The 16,173-nt window shown below is 47.8% G+C and overlaps 2 protein-coding genes across 2 annotated transcripts in view; both read right to left on the reverse strand.

Moving 5' to 3' along the window:
• The window catches only part of LOC142003959 (kallikrein-14-like), a 51,229-nt gene extending 50,985 nt beyond the window's left edge, over window positions 1-244 (reverse strand). The window contains exon 1 of the mRNA XM_074981353.1: window positions 139-244. Coding sequence (XP_074837454.1) covers window positions 139-181 — 43 coding nt within the window. The 5' untranslated portion in view covers window positions 182-244. The remainder of the gene's footprint in view (window positions 1-138) is intronic.
• Window positions 245-7,671: 7,427 nt separating this feature from the next.
• LOC142003961 (trypsin-3-like) lies at window positions 7,672-15,422 on the reverse strand. Its single transcript, XM_074981355.1, has 5 exons — window positions 15,377-15,422; window positions 13,082-13,244; window positions 9,669-9,922; window positions 8,106-8,242; window positions 7,672-7,919 (listed from the first exon to the last, which is right to left on the reverse strand). The coding sequence occupies exons 1-5, from the start codon at window positions 15,420-15,422 to the stop codon at window positions 7,752-7,754; spliced, it is 768 nt and encodes a 255-aa protein (XP_074837456.1). The 3' UTR covers window positions 7,672-7,751.
• Window positions 15,423-16,173: the final 751 nt, after the last annotated feature.

The following is a 16,173-nucleotide window of genomic DNA, read 5'->3' on the forward strand; positions in this document are numbered from 1 at the left end:
CACACGCGCACAATCACACACTCTCACAAATACACACTGGCACCCACAAACACCCAGCCACCCATGCCACTGTGCCCCCCCCATGCACCCACTTGCCCCTGCGTGCACAGAGACCACCCTCTTCAAGCCCCTGTTCACCTGAAGCCAGCAACAGCAGCAGGGCTGCAGCCAGCGTGACCATATCTGGGACGGGTGGCTCTGCGGCCTGGCCTGCTGGCTGCTAGAGAATCGGTGGCAGAACGCGGCAGGGAGCAGATGATTTATTAGCAGGGGAATTCATCACCCTTAAATCCCTGCCAGCCCCGCCTTCTCTCGGCACTTGGCCAGGGAGAGCTGAAGCTCGTTTGGCAGGGAACACACCCTCCTGGTGGGCCCCTTCCCGGAAGGCAGCGTACAGGCGGCCCTGGCTTGCCACCACCTTCCTGGGGTGGGCTTCGTGAGGCTTGGACTGATGCATGGCTGACACAGTGCTTGCCCAGGGCACCATGGTCGGGGGTGGGCCACTGCCTAAATGCTGCAAGGCTGGAGCCAACCGGGCTGGTTGGGTGGATGCTGCTGCCTGAGGTTGCTGGCGTGGCAGGGAGGTGCATGCAGGCTGGGCTTATCCCATGAAGTCAGCGGGTCAGCTTGCAGGCTCTCCTGCTGGGTGGTCTGGGTCAGCCCCTGGGCTTGGAAACCGCTGGGCTTCTGATCTAGGCCCCATGCTGCTGGTCTACAACCCAAAGAACGGGCGCCACCATACCAGCTCGCCCGGGGAGCCATGTCCCCTCAGGCCTGCCTGGCTGGCTTGGCAGCCTCAGCGCTAGGGCCTTGCTTCACCTCACCTCACTTCGCTGTTCTCTTCATTTTTTCAGGCCCTGTAGAAACTTTTAATACAGGCCCCCTCTTCCACCCTCCCCTAATCCCTCACCTCGTACATTGAATCCCCCGAGCCACAAAAGACGTTTTATTCTGAAATTACGGTGACATGTCCCAGCTTTCTGAAGAATGCCCCCACTTCCCTCCTTTGATGGTTTGCTTTAACAGCACACCCAGCCTCAGAGGCCTGCAAGTCTGCTGACTGTTTTGCAGCTTTGGGGTCATTATAAAAATATGACGTCCTGTCGACGCCTTCAGTTGTTTTATTCTAATAGAGCAGCGTGGCAGCAAACATTTTATATTTAGGCCAATTACCTTTAAATCTTTATTGTACCAGTGTTTTCCATTGCAAATTCCTGGATTAGCCCCCAAAGTTAATTCCGCTGCAGCTTGGGACTCATAATGCATCCTCTTTTCTTTTCTTTTATTTAATCGTTTTCCCCACCATGTGCAGGCTGCGCCCCAAGAAGGAGAATGAGTTTCTCCGTGCCTTCCTTTCTCCAGCTGCCTCCTGCAGATGGCAAGGACTGTGCAAGATGCATGGATTCATAGAATTATAGAATTCTAGTGCTGGAAAGTCCAGCCCCCTGCCCAAAGCAGGACCAACCCCAGCAAAATCATCCCAGCCTGGGACTTTGTCAAGCCAGGACTTAAAAACCTCTCTGGATGGAGATTCCACCACCTCTCTTGGTAACGCATTCCAGGGCTTCACCACCCTCCTGGTGAATAGTTTGCCCTAATATCCAACCTACGCCTCTCCCTCTGTAACTTCAGACCATTGCTCCTTTTTCTGCCGTCCATCACCACTGAGAACAGCCTCTCTCCACCCTCTTTTGAAACTCCCTTTGCCTCACTCTTCTCTTCTGCAAGCTAAATAAGACAAAGTCCCTCAGCCTATCATCGTAGGTCATGTGCACCGGCCCCTTCGTCATTTTTGTTGCCTTCTGCTGAACCCTCTCTAGTGCATCCACATTCTTTCTATAGTGGGGGGGACAAAGAATGGTGGGAAGGAAGGGAAATGGCTGAAGACAGGTAATGGATATAGCAAAACTGATGGATCAGTTAATGCTGAGCAATTAATGGGGCAAGCACAAAGGTCTAAGCAGGACCACTTGAGTGCTGGTTTGGTCATGTGTGTCACAGGTTATTCTAGCTGTCCCCAACACATACCCAAAAGAATCCAAGTGGATCAGTGGATTTCATCCATAGAACACCTCCCCACAGCCATATGCTTGTGGTAGAGGTAGGGAAACTGAGGCAAGATAATACTCAGTGACTTGCCCCTGCCCCACAGTTCATGGTGGGAACCAGATTTCAAACCAGGTCCTCGACTAGTGTCTTAAAGGCAAAAACTGGCTTCTCCTGATGCCAGATCTAAAATCGCCCATTTATAGATCACCCACAAGCCTTTGCAGCCCACTCAAAATTACCCACAATCCTTTGCTGCTCACCAGAAAATTATCCACACTCCTGCCCTGTCCATCTGCAGGTCTGACACAACAGGACCCCAATCTCAACTGAGTTAAGAGCTGTCTCTTTATAGCTGTGTCTACACGTGCACGCTACTTTGAAGTAGCGGCACTAACTTCGAAATAGCGCCCGTCGCGGCTACATGCGTCGCGCGCTATTTCGAAGTTAACTTCGACGTTAGGCAGTGAGACGTCGAAGTCGCTAACCTCATGAGGGGATCGGAATAGCGCCCTACTTCGACGTTCAACGTCGAAGTAGGGACCGTGTAGACAATCCGCGTCCCGCAACGTCGAAATTGCCGGGTCCTCCATGGCGGCCATCAGCTGGGGGGTTGAGAGATGCTCTCTCTCCAGCCCCTGCGGGGCTCTATGGTCACCGTGGGCAGCAGCCCTTAGCCCAGGGCTTCTGGCTGCTGCTGCCGCATCTGGGGATCCATGCTGCATGCACAGGGTCTGCAACCAGTTGTCGGCTCTGTGGATCTTGTGTTGTTTAGTGCAACTGTGTCTGGGAGGGGCCCTTTAAGGGAGTGGCTTGCTGTTGAGTCCGCCCTGTGACCCTGTCTGCAGCTGTGCCTGGCACCCTTATTTCGATGTGTGCTACTTTGGCGTGTAGACGTACCCTCGCAGCGCCTATTTCGATGTGGTGCCGCGCAACGTCGAAGTTGAACATCGATGTTGCCAGCCCTGGAGGACGTGTAGACGTTATTCATCGAAATAGCCTATTTCGATGTTGCTACATCGATATAAGCTATTTCGATGTTGGCTTCATGTGTAGACGTAGCCAATATGTGCTTGGCAGTGCCCGGCGACTTAAAGCAGCCTGGATTTCCGACAATGGACATTCAACAGTTCTAAATACTGGGTCTCAGAATGAAGCCCCAGAATCAGATATCAGTAATGGAAACCTGGATTCTCCCCAGCTTAAGCTAGGTAACTGCAAAGTATTATAATTTTTATTATTAATAATAAGGCACACAAATACAGTCATTCACCCTTGCACCTGCATTACTTCTAAGTCAAGCATTGTTCCGAGGGGAAACTGAGGCACAGAGCAGTGCAGGGACGGGGCAAAGTCACACAGAAAGTCTGTGGCAGTCCAAGGTATCAAATAGACGGCTGGGGTCACACCTTTCCCACAAGCCCATCGGTGCTCTTTGATACAACTTGCAAAACAGGAGAATTTGCAATTTTTTTCTTCCCTTTAAGATGGAGAGAAGTGGGTTGCATGCAGTCCTAACCAAACAATTACAAAGCCCAGTCTGGTCCCAAGTGTTTGGTGGGTGTTTGAGTTAAATAGAGAGCTCAAAAGTTTGGAACCATCCACACTGAAGAAAAAATATCGCTCCAGTGCTGGTGGGTAGGGTATAAAACCTTGGGTCCAGCTCTCTCTCTTTGGGTAAGGCGGAACGGACGGGGACATGCCGGAACTGCAAACCCTACTGGCAGTTTGTGCAAGAGGTTTTGAAAGTAGCTCTGTGGCGTGTATCATCCAGGAGCTGCTTGGGTTTGTCCCGCCTCTTGTGAGTGGCTTTCCCTGACTGGGCGTGTCATCTTTCCGGCTGCCAGGTTTCCAGATGAGGCAAAGGCAATGAGGCACTTGGTGCCAGAGATTAAACTGGGAGTTAATGCAGAGTGGATGCAGCAAGGCCTAAAGCAGAGAGCACTGGCCTCAGGAGCCAGCCTGCTGCTGGGCAGATCAATTCCCCTCCCCGTGCCTCAGTTTCCCCATCTTTAAAACAGGCTGAACGTAACATGCTTTGAGATCCTGGCTGACCACGGGGATGGAAGCGCTCAGGATTAATACTGTCTCTGCCTTTGGGAGAAGGGTGGAGCTAGCAGGGGACTGGGTGCAGAGGACCCCAGCTCTCATCCAAGCAGCACTGCATCTGGAGTTCTGTTCATAGGGCCAGCTCCTGGAGTCCTGGGATTATAGGGGAAATCTCTTTTCCATTTCTAGCCCCTCAGGGTAGGGAAGAAAACCAGGACAATACAATTCCCCTAAGGCACAGAAAGCAGGAGGCTCCTCCTGCTGTTTTTACTCTGCCTCCTTCTCTGGCTTCCTTGGCTCTGAATGAATTTGAGGTCAGTGGCTGGTACCCTGCAGTGCCCCTGAACCCAGGAGATAAGGGTTAAAGTGGCCCCACAGCCAGATCTAGCCCTAACTTCCACCACCAAAAAAGGGCTTTGATTGCTCAGAGTTATCCTGGTTTACACAATGGTGAGTGAATGGTGAGACAGGTTACGAGCAGTATCTATAATAGACCAGAGAGCTGCCGCGTGGCAGGAAGTCAGGCATGGTTTACGCCCATCTGCCCAAGACAGATCGGAACGCGCTGGAGGTAAATTACACTGGGGCTGGGTGGGTCTCATGTGTCAGACTCAGCAGCTTGCAAGATGGGGGTGCAGCAATCTGTCAGCACCCAGGCCTGGCTCTGGGCTGCTGCAGGAGCTGGTAATGACAGGGCAGGGCCCCTAATCGTGGCGCCACGGATGTGCAGGGCCTGAGCTAATGCCAGCCACGCCCAGGAGTGTCGGGTTGGTTGTGTGGTGGTGCTGAAAGGCACGGGGGAGGGGGCGGGGGTGCACAGATTCCCAAGGCCTGGGGGAAGGGGAGAGTCATGGTTAGAGCCAGCCTGGGGATCAAAATAACATACACAAGAGCTTATTCTCTGCAGAGAGCCAGAGCCTCCATGTGTAACTGATGCTGCCAAAGTCCACCAAGAGCCCGAGTTCTCTTTTTTCCCAGGGAAAACAGAGCACTTTCTATTCAGGGACACAATTTGATTTGGATACTAATTAGGGAGCTATTTAAGAAACTGCTGGGCTAGATTGACCACATATAAACAGGGCTATTTCCAGTCGCCAAGCTCATTATCGCTTATTAATTCTTATTATTGTGGGGAAAGCACCTCACTCTTCTCTTCTGTAGACTAAAGAACCACAAATCCCTCAACCTCTCCTCATAAGTGACATGCATCTATCTCTCAAAAGTGAGGTAAACGTCTGCTTAGCTGCTGCAGACAGGGTCAGCACTTGAATGCCTGGAGTTGACCTGCAGTTGTGTGAGATTTGCGTGTCTAAAACCCAGAGGGGCCCAGGAAAAATCTAAGCATGAGGAATGTGGGGGTGCTTGTAAGTGCATTCACACCCCAGGCTCAGGGGCTAGAGCATCGGCCTTGTAAACCCAGAGTTGTGAGCGCAATCCTTGAGGGCAATCCTTTCAAGGTTCTGCAGCAAATTAGATTAAAAAAAAATCTCCCAGGTCTGGTGCTAGGTCCTGCTGTAAGTGCCGGGGGCTGACCTCGATGACCCCTTGAGGTCCCTTCCAGCTCTAGTGGAAATCAGCCCAAAGAAACTCTATATGACAAAGGAACGCAGTAAGCCAAAAATCAATACCCTCAGTACCAGAGATGCGCTGAAATGTTCTGTCTTCACAGATGATCTCACTTGCAAAATGGAACACAAATCTGACCAACAAACTGTTGATGAAACCCATGCTGAGAGATGCAATATACAAATGTGCCAAATCTGCCTTTGGAACATGTAAATTTTCTAACAAAGCCTGGATCGATGAAAACGCTGACATTCTTAGGCCTCTTCTTGAAGAAAAACACAAGGCACATCTGAGTAACACAAAGAACCCATCTCAAAGCACAAGAGATCAACTCTGACATGCAGGATCTGCTCTTCAGAGAGAATCCAGGCAGTGTGTGAACAAGTATTGAGCTGATCTATGTTCCACTTCTCAAAAGGCATCTGATTTGGGAGACCTGAAAACCATGGATGGTGGACTGAAGAAAGCACTTGGACCAAACATTACCACAGTCACCTCAATGAGACATTTACCTGGACAGGTGATCACAGACAAAAAGCTGCAGATGTCCAGATGGGTGGAACACTGCTCAAGTCTTTATTCCCACAAGCATACAATACAACCAAACTTGACAACCTCATCCCAACTCTTCGGCTGTGGCCACACTAGCCCCTGCTAGGACCTCTTTTGAAGGGGCTATGGTAATGTGGCACATTGGGATATGCTAATGAGGTGCTTCCATGAATATGCAGTGCCTCATTAACATAACGACAGCTGCATGCAGTTCAAAACTGCTGGTTTCGAAATGCATGCTGCCTGTGTAGCCGAGGGGCCCTTTCAAAACAGACCGCTGATTTTGGAAGCCCCTTCTATCCATCTGGTTTTGGGAAGAACGGGCTTTTGAAACCGGGGGGGGGGCGCTGTTGACAGACAGGGCTTCTGGGTCACCAGGCAGCCCTGTCTGCTGTGCTTCTGGTTGGCCGTTCTGTTGAGAGAGCAGCTGGGCAGTCCAGCTGTTCTCTGTTGACAGAGCGATCTGCTTTCATTTCTGGCCTTGATCTGTCAACAGAACTTTTGTCAGAAGATGACAGTAACTTCTGTTGACAGCTCACTCCAGTGTAGACGTAGATCAAGTCTAGAAAGTGACTTTTTTCAACAACAGCTCAATTTCTCCTGGGGTCAGATATGATGGAAAATCAGCTGAACCTGAACTTGTGTTACTGCTGCCATATTCCTGGAGCAGCACCTGAGAACGCTTCAGTTCCATCAGATCTCAGACTTCCAGACTTCAGAGCAGTTATAGCCACTCACATCACCCGTACCAATGCAAGAGATCAGATCAAAGACCTGTGCACTTCAAAATCAGTCTAATCGTTTTAAACCCAGTGTGATGCTCTTTGGGTGGAGGAAATAACTCAGTGGTGAGCCCAGTAGCCTTGTAAATGCAGGGTTGTGAGCTCAATCTTTGACGGGGACTTTCAAGGACTGGGGGAGGTTAGATTTAAAGAAAAAAATCTATCAAGGTTGGGGATAGGTCCTGTGGTGAGAGCCGGGGACTGGAACTGATGATTTCTCAGGTCCCTTCCAGCTCTATGATACATACATTGTAAACCCACTGCAGAACCACTAGGCAAGTTTCATGAGTTTAGAAGTGATGTCACCACTTTCAAAGCCATCTCGTGGGTTTCAAGCTGATCTGATTAATCTAATCCAAATCTCATGATTTTTGAAGTCAACCTCTTGATTCTTTTCAAGCAGTTCCAGTAATATCAGGCTGATTCATGACTTTGAAGCCAATCTTCCCATTTGAAACCAAAAAAACCCTTGTAATTTTTTCAGGGGATCTCATGATTTTTAAACCAGTCTCACAACCTTCAGGCTGAGTCATGCTTGGTAAACGGGTCACACATTTTTAGTTCAACCTGAGGATATTGTCAGGCCTGGCTACGTTGCCTGCTGGCTCCACTTCAGCTCCCCCACCCCAGTCCCATCTGGGCCAGCTCTGGGCACCCTACTCAGCAACCCCTGGGTGTCACAGCAAAGTGAGGAGAGGCCTGGTTGGGGTGGGTGTTTGGTGGGTTTTGGTGCAGGGATCACACTTCTCTGGTCTCTCATTCTGTTCCAGAGCATCGCCTGCTTATAACGTTCTTCACCCACCGGACAGCTTTGCAGACATTGCCGTAGACCCCAGGTTTTCCCTTACGGCCACAGACACGTGTCCCCCAGGAGACCACACCTTGCAGCTTCCCATTACAGACCAGTGGGCCTCCTGAATCACCCTGCAGAGACGAAGCAGAGTATCAGCAAATCAGCAAACAGACACACACACAGAGCGGGGACTGACCCCTCTGAGAGGGGGCAGCAGAGACATACCCACCTACCCACCCACACCCATTTGGAGATTGTGGGGGTAAAGAGCATTGAACATTGACATCAGCCCGTTTGATTGCCAGGCTACCCCTTACCTTGCATGTGCCCAGTCCAGCCTTTTCTACTCCCGCACACAACATGTTTTTTGTAATCTTGCCTGGGTAGATGGCCCGGCACTCAGCCTGGCTGAAGCTATGGACATTCGCACACTGGAGGACCTTGGGGTATTTCTCTAGGCAATGACAGGAAAACAAGAGTTCATGAGTAGGGTATAAAGTGCAACAGAAAAAAAAAAACTTAGGGTTATGTCTTCACTACCTGGAAGATCAACTCAGTTAGGGTTGATATTCTGGGGTCCAATTTTGCACACCTAATGGTGATGCTCAAAATTGAACTATTGGGAATTGACAGTCGCCCCTGTACTCTGGAATCTCACGAGGAGTAAGGGAAGTCAACGAGCAACTTTCTCCCGTCAACCTCCCTTTGTGAGGACTCCCAGGTAAGTCAATTGTAAATAGGTCCGTTCCAGCTACGCAGTTGCCATAGCTGGAATTGTAAAAGCAATGAGGGGTCCTGTGGCACCTTATAGACTAACAGAAAGTATGAGCATGAGCTTTCGTGGGCAAAGACCCACTTTGTCAGATGCAGGTCACACCTGCCACTCACACCTGCATCTGATGAAGTGGGTCTTTGCCCACGAAAGCTCATGCTCATACATTTCTGTTAGTCTATAAGGTGCCACAGGACCCCCTCGTTGCTTTTGCAGATCCAGACTAACACGGCTACCCCTCTTATAGCTGGAATTGTGTATCTACAGTCAACTTTAAGGTCTACTCTAGACTCTAGTGTGAGACCCTCAACTGGGGTAAACTGGCATAGAGCCTTTGACCCCAATAAGATTTTTGATGAACCGAAAAGCCAGAATAAACCCTCTTATCAGGACAAACAAGTCACTTCATTTAGATACAGTGTTTTACATTATTCCATGTTTTCTTTTGATTTGAAGCACGCCAGGAAGGGTTAAAATTGTTCAGAAAATAAATGAAAAGAAAATTTCGTAAGGAAACTTTTCAATGGGAAAGAAAATCAAGCGATTGTGTCTTGGTGTTTTCAAAATGCAAAGTTTTCCCTTTTTGGGGACCGTTTTTTTCTGAAAAGAACGAAACCATCCTGGGCTGGTGTGACATAGTGAGCTCAAAGCTGTATTTTTCACTACAAACTATTTTGGTGAAAAAGTTCTTCTAGGACAGTGGTTCCCAACTCCTGGGGGTCCGTGACGATCAATGAAAAAAACAAAAGATAAATACAAATGATCATAGAAAATAAGTGTTAAATAAATTGCAAAGCTACAATCAATTATTTTTAAATAAAATACCTTCCAATAATGTTATTAATTGCTGTCCAGAAGTCAATGGTGTGGGGTCCTTTTTTATCTAAGCAAGTGCACAGTGGAGCTAGCATTGGCTTTGAGGGGGGTCTGTGAACGGTTTGGGGCACCACTGGGGGTTTGCATTAGTGAAAAGATTGGGATCCACTGCTCTAGGAGAAGCCAAAGACCCTCGACAGCCCATTAACAAGGTCTCCTGATGGAACATCCATTCCCTCCTCAAGCTGAATCCAACTTCAGTTCCACCAGTCTACACTCTAGCGCTCCCTACTTTTGGGGGACTTGATGGTGCCCCATCCCGACACGTGGCATTGCGTTTTGGAAGTGAGACATCTGGTGGCCAGCTTGATCGTTTCCACATGGTCGTTCAGTTCAGCGGGCTCATCCAGCTCCAGAAGCATCAGGTCGTTGTCACGAGGGCAAAGGTTGTACTTGGGGTGCACGAAGTAGTTGAGGATCTTTCGTATCTGTTCTGTGCCATCCTTCTTTCTTATATCATAATCCCCCAGATGCACCCGCAAAGAGCTGCATGGGAGAGGACACACGAAGAGATCAGTGGGAGGCTATTCCAAGGTCATGGTGGGCACACAACTAGAATTGGCCCAATAAATGAGGCTGGGGAGGCCTCCAAGACCTCATTAATTTAATTCTGCACAAACTCAGTTTGACTCCAGTCTTGTCAAAGCTTGCTTTAATCTTGGCATGTACTCAAAACATGTCCTCACTTGATTGACCTAGGGATCCATTTCATGCACCTAGCAGGGACACGTGAAATCAAACTATGAGGGACTGACAGCTGACCCCTGTCCCCCTCGATATTGCGAGGAGTAAGGGAGGTTGATCTGACAGATTCTCTGTCGACCTCCCTCTGTGAGGATGGCCAGGTAAGTCAATTGCAGATACATCAATTCTAGCTATGCAATTGCCATAGTTAGAATTGCGCATCTACAATAGACTTTAATGTCCAAGGTAGACCTGGTCTAAGACTTCACAGAGCTGTAAGGGGTGGGTACAGGGCCTACTACAGACCTGAAGAATACAAGTAGTCATTACTTTATATACACACCTAATTCTATTCTGATATCATGATATAAGGCACATCATGGTTCGTCTGGGTATTTTCAAGCCCTGTTCCTGCACCTTTGTTCTCCAGCTACAGGTAGACAGGCTACTTTATTAGATTTCTCCCTGCCAGCGTACTCTGTCCCCATGTTCTTAGCCACTGTTGCAGACATTATCATTTCTTGTACCTGATTTTACACGGCAGAAATGAATAATTTGTTAAATTTGCCTTAAACTTGTGGGATGTTTTGATACTATGAAAGCTGCAGTTTTCATTAAAAATCTTGAATTCATTGCCCTTGTTATTTTGGAGAAGTTAGCCAGATGTCTCAATATCACAGAATCAGAGAATCATAAAATACTAGAACCGGAAAGGGCCACAATAAGTCAGCAAATCCAGTCCCTGGTGCTCACAGCAGGACCAACCACCACCTAAATCATCCCTGACAGATGTTTATCTAATCTGCTCTTAAATATCTCCAACAATGGAAATTTCACAACTTCTGTAGGCAATTCATTCCAGTATTTTACCACCCTGATAGTTAGGAAGTTTTTCCTGAAGTCCAACCTCAACATTCCTTCCTGCAATTTAAGTCCATTTCTCCTTGTCCTATCCTCATGGGTGAAGGAGAAGATTTTTTCTCATTCTTTTGTAAAACCTTTTAGTCACTTGAAAGCTGTTATCATGTCCCCCATCGGGCCAGGTCTACATTATGTTGAAAAGCTGATTTAAGATATGCAACTCCAGGTATGACCATCGACATATCGTAAATAAATTTTTCTGGCTGTCCCCACAGTGGGACGTCAATGGAGGAAACTCTCCTGCCAACCTCCCTTACTCCTTGTGAAAGTGAGGAGTACCAGGGCTGACAGTGGAGCCCTGATGGTTGGATGTAGCACGTCTCTGATAGGTGTGCTAAATGGAACCCCAGAAGATCAATTGCAACTGAGTTGATCTTCTGGTAAGCATAGACATACCCTCAGTCTTCTCTTTTCCAAACGAAACAAAGCCAGTTCTTTCAGTCATCCCTCATAGCTCATGTTCTCTAGACTTTTAATCACTTTTGCTGCTCTTCTCTAGACCTTCTCCAATGTCTCCCCATCTTTTCTGAAGTGTGGGGCCCAGAATATTCCAGCTGAGGCCTAATCAAGGCAGAGTAGAGTGGAAGAATGGCTGCTTGAGTCTTGCTTATGCCTCTCCTATTAATGGATCCCACAATGATGTCTGCATTTTTTACAACTATATTAAGGGATTTCTCATAATATGTAATGCAACATATCCCTGGGCTGCGGGGAACTGGGTGGGCAGCTAAACAGGTTCATTATGTCTGGCACCCCTCTTTAGCATGAAGACTGCAAAATCCTACCTTCCCTCTACCCTGAGACCCATTCTAAACCTCTCTAACCAGCGGTCTGCAACCTGCAGCTCCAGAGCCATATGTGGCTTTTTAAGGACTTTTTTTTGTGGATCCTGACACTATGATTGCAAAGGAAAAAACACTCTCCTGATTTTTTTTTTTATAAACGGTGAATGGCTAAAAGCCCAACAACGAACAATTATATCTAAACAGCGAACAATGTGTGATCTTGAATTGTTGCATAACTCCCCTAGTCCTGGGGGCTGGACTAGCTGACCTCCTGAAGTCCCTTCCAGCCCTACAATTCTATGATTTTATGAATTCTGTGAACAAATGCAGTGCATGATATGATACCGTATCTGTGTTTTGATCGTGTTGCTAATAAAGTCTTGATTATGAAAAGGAAAAGGGAGCTTCCGGCATTCCTGCTGGGAAGGGCAATGCGCATTTTAAGAAAGAAAACAGAAATTAAACCTGAAGGAAAATTGGCATCACTAAAATAAGTTGGGGAATGCAAGTCAGGAAGACAATGGTACAAACACACACATGTCAAGTAAAAGGAAATAGACTATGTAAAAAGTTTGTGAACATCCTACAGTAAACATGGATCGCATTACAAATCATTGAGTGTGCGCTGTTCTTAACAGGAGTTGCAAAATGTATAGTTTGACGGTGCTTATTAAGGACCGTCTTGTATTCACATGCATTGCAGCTCTTGAATTACTGAGTTTTTGACTGAATTCGAAACAAAAAAAACCAAACCTCTTCTTGCTATTCTGGGTGCCGACCCCTGTTCCAAGCCAACTCTGTAGCTGATGGACACTCTCACAGCCTGTCCCCATAGCTTCACTAGATTATGGTTTAATGCTTTGGAAATCAAAGGACATTAAAGCAAGGAAAACAAGTTGTTTTCCAAAGCACCCCAGCCATTTGCCCAGACAGCAGAAGAACTAGGCAAAACAAAGCTTCTGAACACAGCTTCCCTTGCAGGCCTTACACACCCCAACCCCGTGCCCTGGCTTCTGCACCCTCAAGACCCTTACCCCTGCCCTGAGTCCCCCCCAACTCACTACAACCTTCTACCCTGAGCTCCCCACACCCTGTCTGAGCTCTTGCCCTGGGCCACCTGCCCTCCAGCCTGCATTTAATATTTTACAGGTACTGTCATATCATAGCCACCCCAACCCCTGCCCTGAGCCCTCCACCAAGTTAATTCACCCCTGCATGCATCACCCTCTCTCCCTCCACAACCGTGGTGATTTACCCGATCCGTTTGCTGCAGTGCGCGGCAGTCAGCACCCACTTTGGGTGTATCAGGCTTCCTCCACAGTAGATACGGCCTTTTCTTATGAGAGCCACCTGATGCTTCTTGGCACCAATGAGGCAGGCGCTCCCCCCAATGATTCGGTCTCCCTCTGTTTGTGTGTCTGCAAGTGAGAGAGGCAAACATCAGCTGCAAGCATGGTGGGGTTGGGATGAGCATCAGTCACATCTGTATGGATTCACTGGGAGCTGCATGACCACGAGTTGCTGCTCACTTGCACAAGGCAATTTGAGGACATACTAGGTGAGGTATCTCCAGTGAGGACAGGGACACATTAATGTCACTGGGGAAACCTTGCATTCCACTCACCCGTGTTCCAGCGAGAGGAATCCCAACTGGAACAGCTGTTGAGCAGCGTGGTAAGATGGTCAGGGGCGCAAAGGGCCAATGGTACAACTGATGAGTAAAAGAACTTGGCTGGTTTAAAAGGAAGGCTGAGGTGAGACCTCATTGTTCTTTCGAAATGCAAAGGGAGGCAGGGGAAGGCACATTCCAGCAAGAGAACAACCAGAGGAGATGGAGACTGGTGATGGCACAACAGCAAATGGGGTTAAGCAGTGTGGATAAACTGAGGCTGAGGGTATGTCTTCCCCACGCAGAAGATCGACCTGCTCAGGGTGGATCTTTTGGGGTTCGATTTTGCATGCCTAGTAGGGACACGTGAAATTGAACTATCTGCGGTTGGCGGTCGACCGCTGTACTCTTCAATATTGCAAGGAGGAAGGGAGGTTGATGGGAAAGTTTCTCCCATTGAGCTCCCTCTGTGAGGACGGCCAGGTAAGTCGATTGTAGATAAGTCGATTCTAGATACACAATTGCTGTCACTAGAAATGCTTATCTACAATGAACTTTAATGTCTTGGGTAGACCTGGTCTGAGAATTAGCAGTGGGTTACTGCCCATCAAAAAGGGAGGAAGCTGTGGAAGAGGAGCAGGGGGAAAAAAAGGCCTCCTTAGATTCAATACTCGAGACATTTATACAACAGAGATGCCAATGGAAGTGGGGGTTGGACGTGATGACTCAAGAGACTGCTTCATTTTTGTAATGTCTAAACAATTTTCCAACCACTTTCTGAAGCATTTTAGCATCTTGGCAGCAGGGACGTGAAATTTTGCAAGGGAATGGTGCTGGAGTCAGGGAGATGCCTTTTCCTGGTTTCTTGAAAGTTCACCCAATTGTGGTCAAATAACAAACTTCTGGAAATTGCAAATTACACATACTCCGGAGAGCATGGGGTTGGTCAATGACTCTCCCGCAGTACATATCATTAATACAACTATTTTGCGTGGAATGTTTAAAAAGCCATTTTGTCAGCGTTGAAAATTCGCATGGGAGAGTGTTGATTGTGATACATATTTTTTTTTAAAATAGATCAAAGTGGAGCAGTCGTTGATATGGACTCAGCTCCACAATCAAACTACAACTCCCATGATGCCTCACAACAAGGGAGTCCCACAATGCACTACACTCTCCTCACCAAGGGGTGCATCTTGCTTCCGTCGTAGGGTATGCTATCAGACCAGAGCAGTGGCGATTATCTGAAAGGGCCATTTTGATTTGTTTTTTATTTTTAAAAATAGTTTTGTTCACATTTTAAACAGAATTAACATTATATGAAGACTGACACTCCATAAAAGTTATCACAGAGTCAGCTGTGTTAGTCTGTATCTTCAAAAAAAAACAACCAAGAAGTCCTGTGGCACCTTATAGAATAACAGATATTTTGGAGCATACGCTTTCATGGGCAAAGACCTGCCCACTCATGCATCTGACAAAGTGGGTCTTTGCCCATGAAAGTTTATGCTCCAAAATATCTGTTAGTCCATAAGGTGCCACAGGACTTCTTGTTGTTTCTTATAAAAGTTATTTATTTCATATCAGCCTTACATTTAAAAACGCTGAAATCTCAGTGAGGTGGGTCTATTTTTTCCCAATTCATATATTCTTAGGTTGGAAAATTCCAAATTCTTTTCTCCTGTCCTGATTCAGGAAGAAAACAAATGCAAATTCCCTGCCTTCTCCACAAGCACAATCAGCAGAGATAAGGCCTGCATAGATTAATTCCCTTTCGCAACCTGCAACACCTTTAAAGGAACTGCCATGAATGTCACACTTTCTAAACAACAACCTGTGTTAAGCAATGGCTCTGAGACACTCCAGAAAGGGCCTGTGGTGAAACGGCAGAACTCTCTCACCCCACCCCTCCTTGGCTTCTCGCTTCACTCTTTTTCCTACCTGCTGCTATCCCGACTACCAGCATCACGATGATCAGAAGCTTCATGGTGGTCGTGGCGATGGATACAGTCAGGGGAGTCACTGGCTTTACTGCAGGAAAAGAGATTTACAGGGAATTGTTGGCCAGCTGCGTCTTAAGGAGAAAGGGGGACTAGTGCGTAAGGACCCTGAATCCCTTTTCTTCCACAGACTCCCAGGAGCCATGAGTTTCTCTTCACCTCAGCTACCCTGCCTGCACCAGGAGGACGATACATGCCCTGCGTGGCAAAGAGAAACAAACTGATTTTCTAATGGCAATGGGGGACCCATTCTCCCCCAGCTCGGCTCTATCTTCCACTTTCGCCCTGTCCCAGTTGCCATCAGGGGCCTGTTCCGTGAAAAGATCTGATCTGTTGGACACTGAGGGACTAAAACTTAACCCACATGACAAAGATTTCCATGAGCTGGACTAAGAGAGCATCTCTCCTCTCCTCGTTCCCCCCTTGTGTGTTGCCCCAATTGCAGAGGGGAGCGAAACCCCCGTAACCAGCTTATTAAATGAGAATTTAATAGCTGTAAGGTGCTCTCTGCCCTTCCTTTTGGTAGTATCTCAGCCCCTCCTACCCTTCACTGCATTCCTCCCCACAACTCTCCCATGAAGCGGGACTGGGCTCCGAGCCCCAGTGTAAAGATAGGAAAACTGAGGCACAGAGTGGCTAGTTGCTTGGGCCCATGTCCTACAGAGCGACAGTGGCAGCCCAGAGATTAGAATCCTTGTCTTTCTAGTACCAGCTGAGCAGTCAAACCACAAACCATTT

Source organism: Carettochelys insculpta, chromosome 30, assembly GCF_033958435.1.
Source record: "Carettochelys insculpta isolate YL-2023 chromosome 30, ASM3395843v1, whole genome shotgun sequence".
In the NCBI taxonomy this organism is placed as follows: Eukaryota; Metazoa; Chordata; order Testudines; family Carettochelyidae; genus Carettochelys; species Carettochelys insculpta.

What these genes read in the sequence shown, in the direction of transcription:
- LOC142003961 (XM_074981355.1), bottom strand. Translation starts at nt 15,422, where the DNA reads ATGAAGCTTCTGATCATCGTGATGCTGGTAGTCGGGATAGCAGCAG. An exon ending in CACTGCAGCAAACGGATCGG is followed by an intron (nt 9,923 to 13,081) that starts GTAAATCACCAC and finishes TCTCCCATGCAG; the next exon opens with CTCTTTGCGGGTGCATCTGG. An exon ending in CACCATCAAGTCCCCCAAAA is followed by an intron (nt 8,243 to 9,668) that starts GTAGGGAGCGCT and finishes GTCATTGCCTAG; the next exon opens with AGAAATACCCCAAGGTCCTC.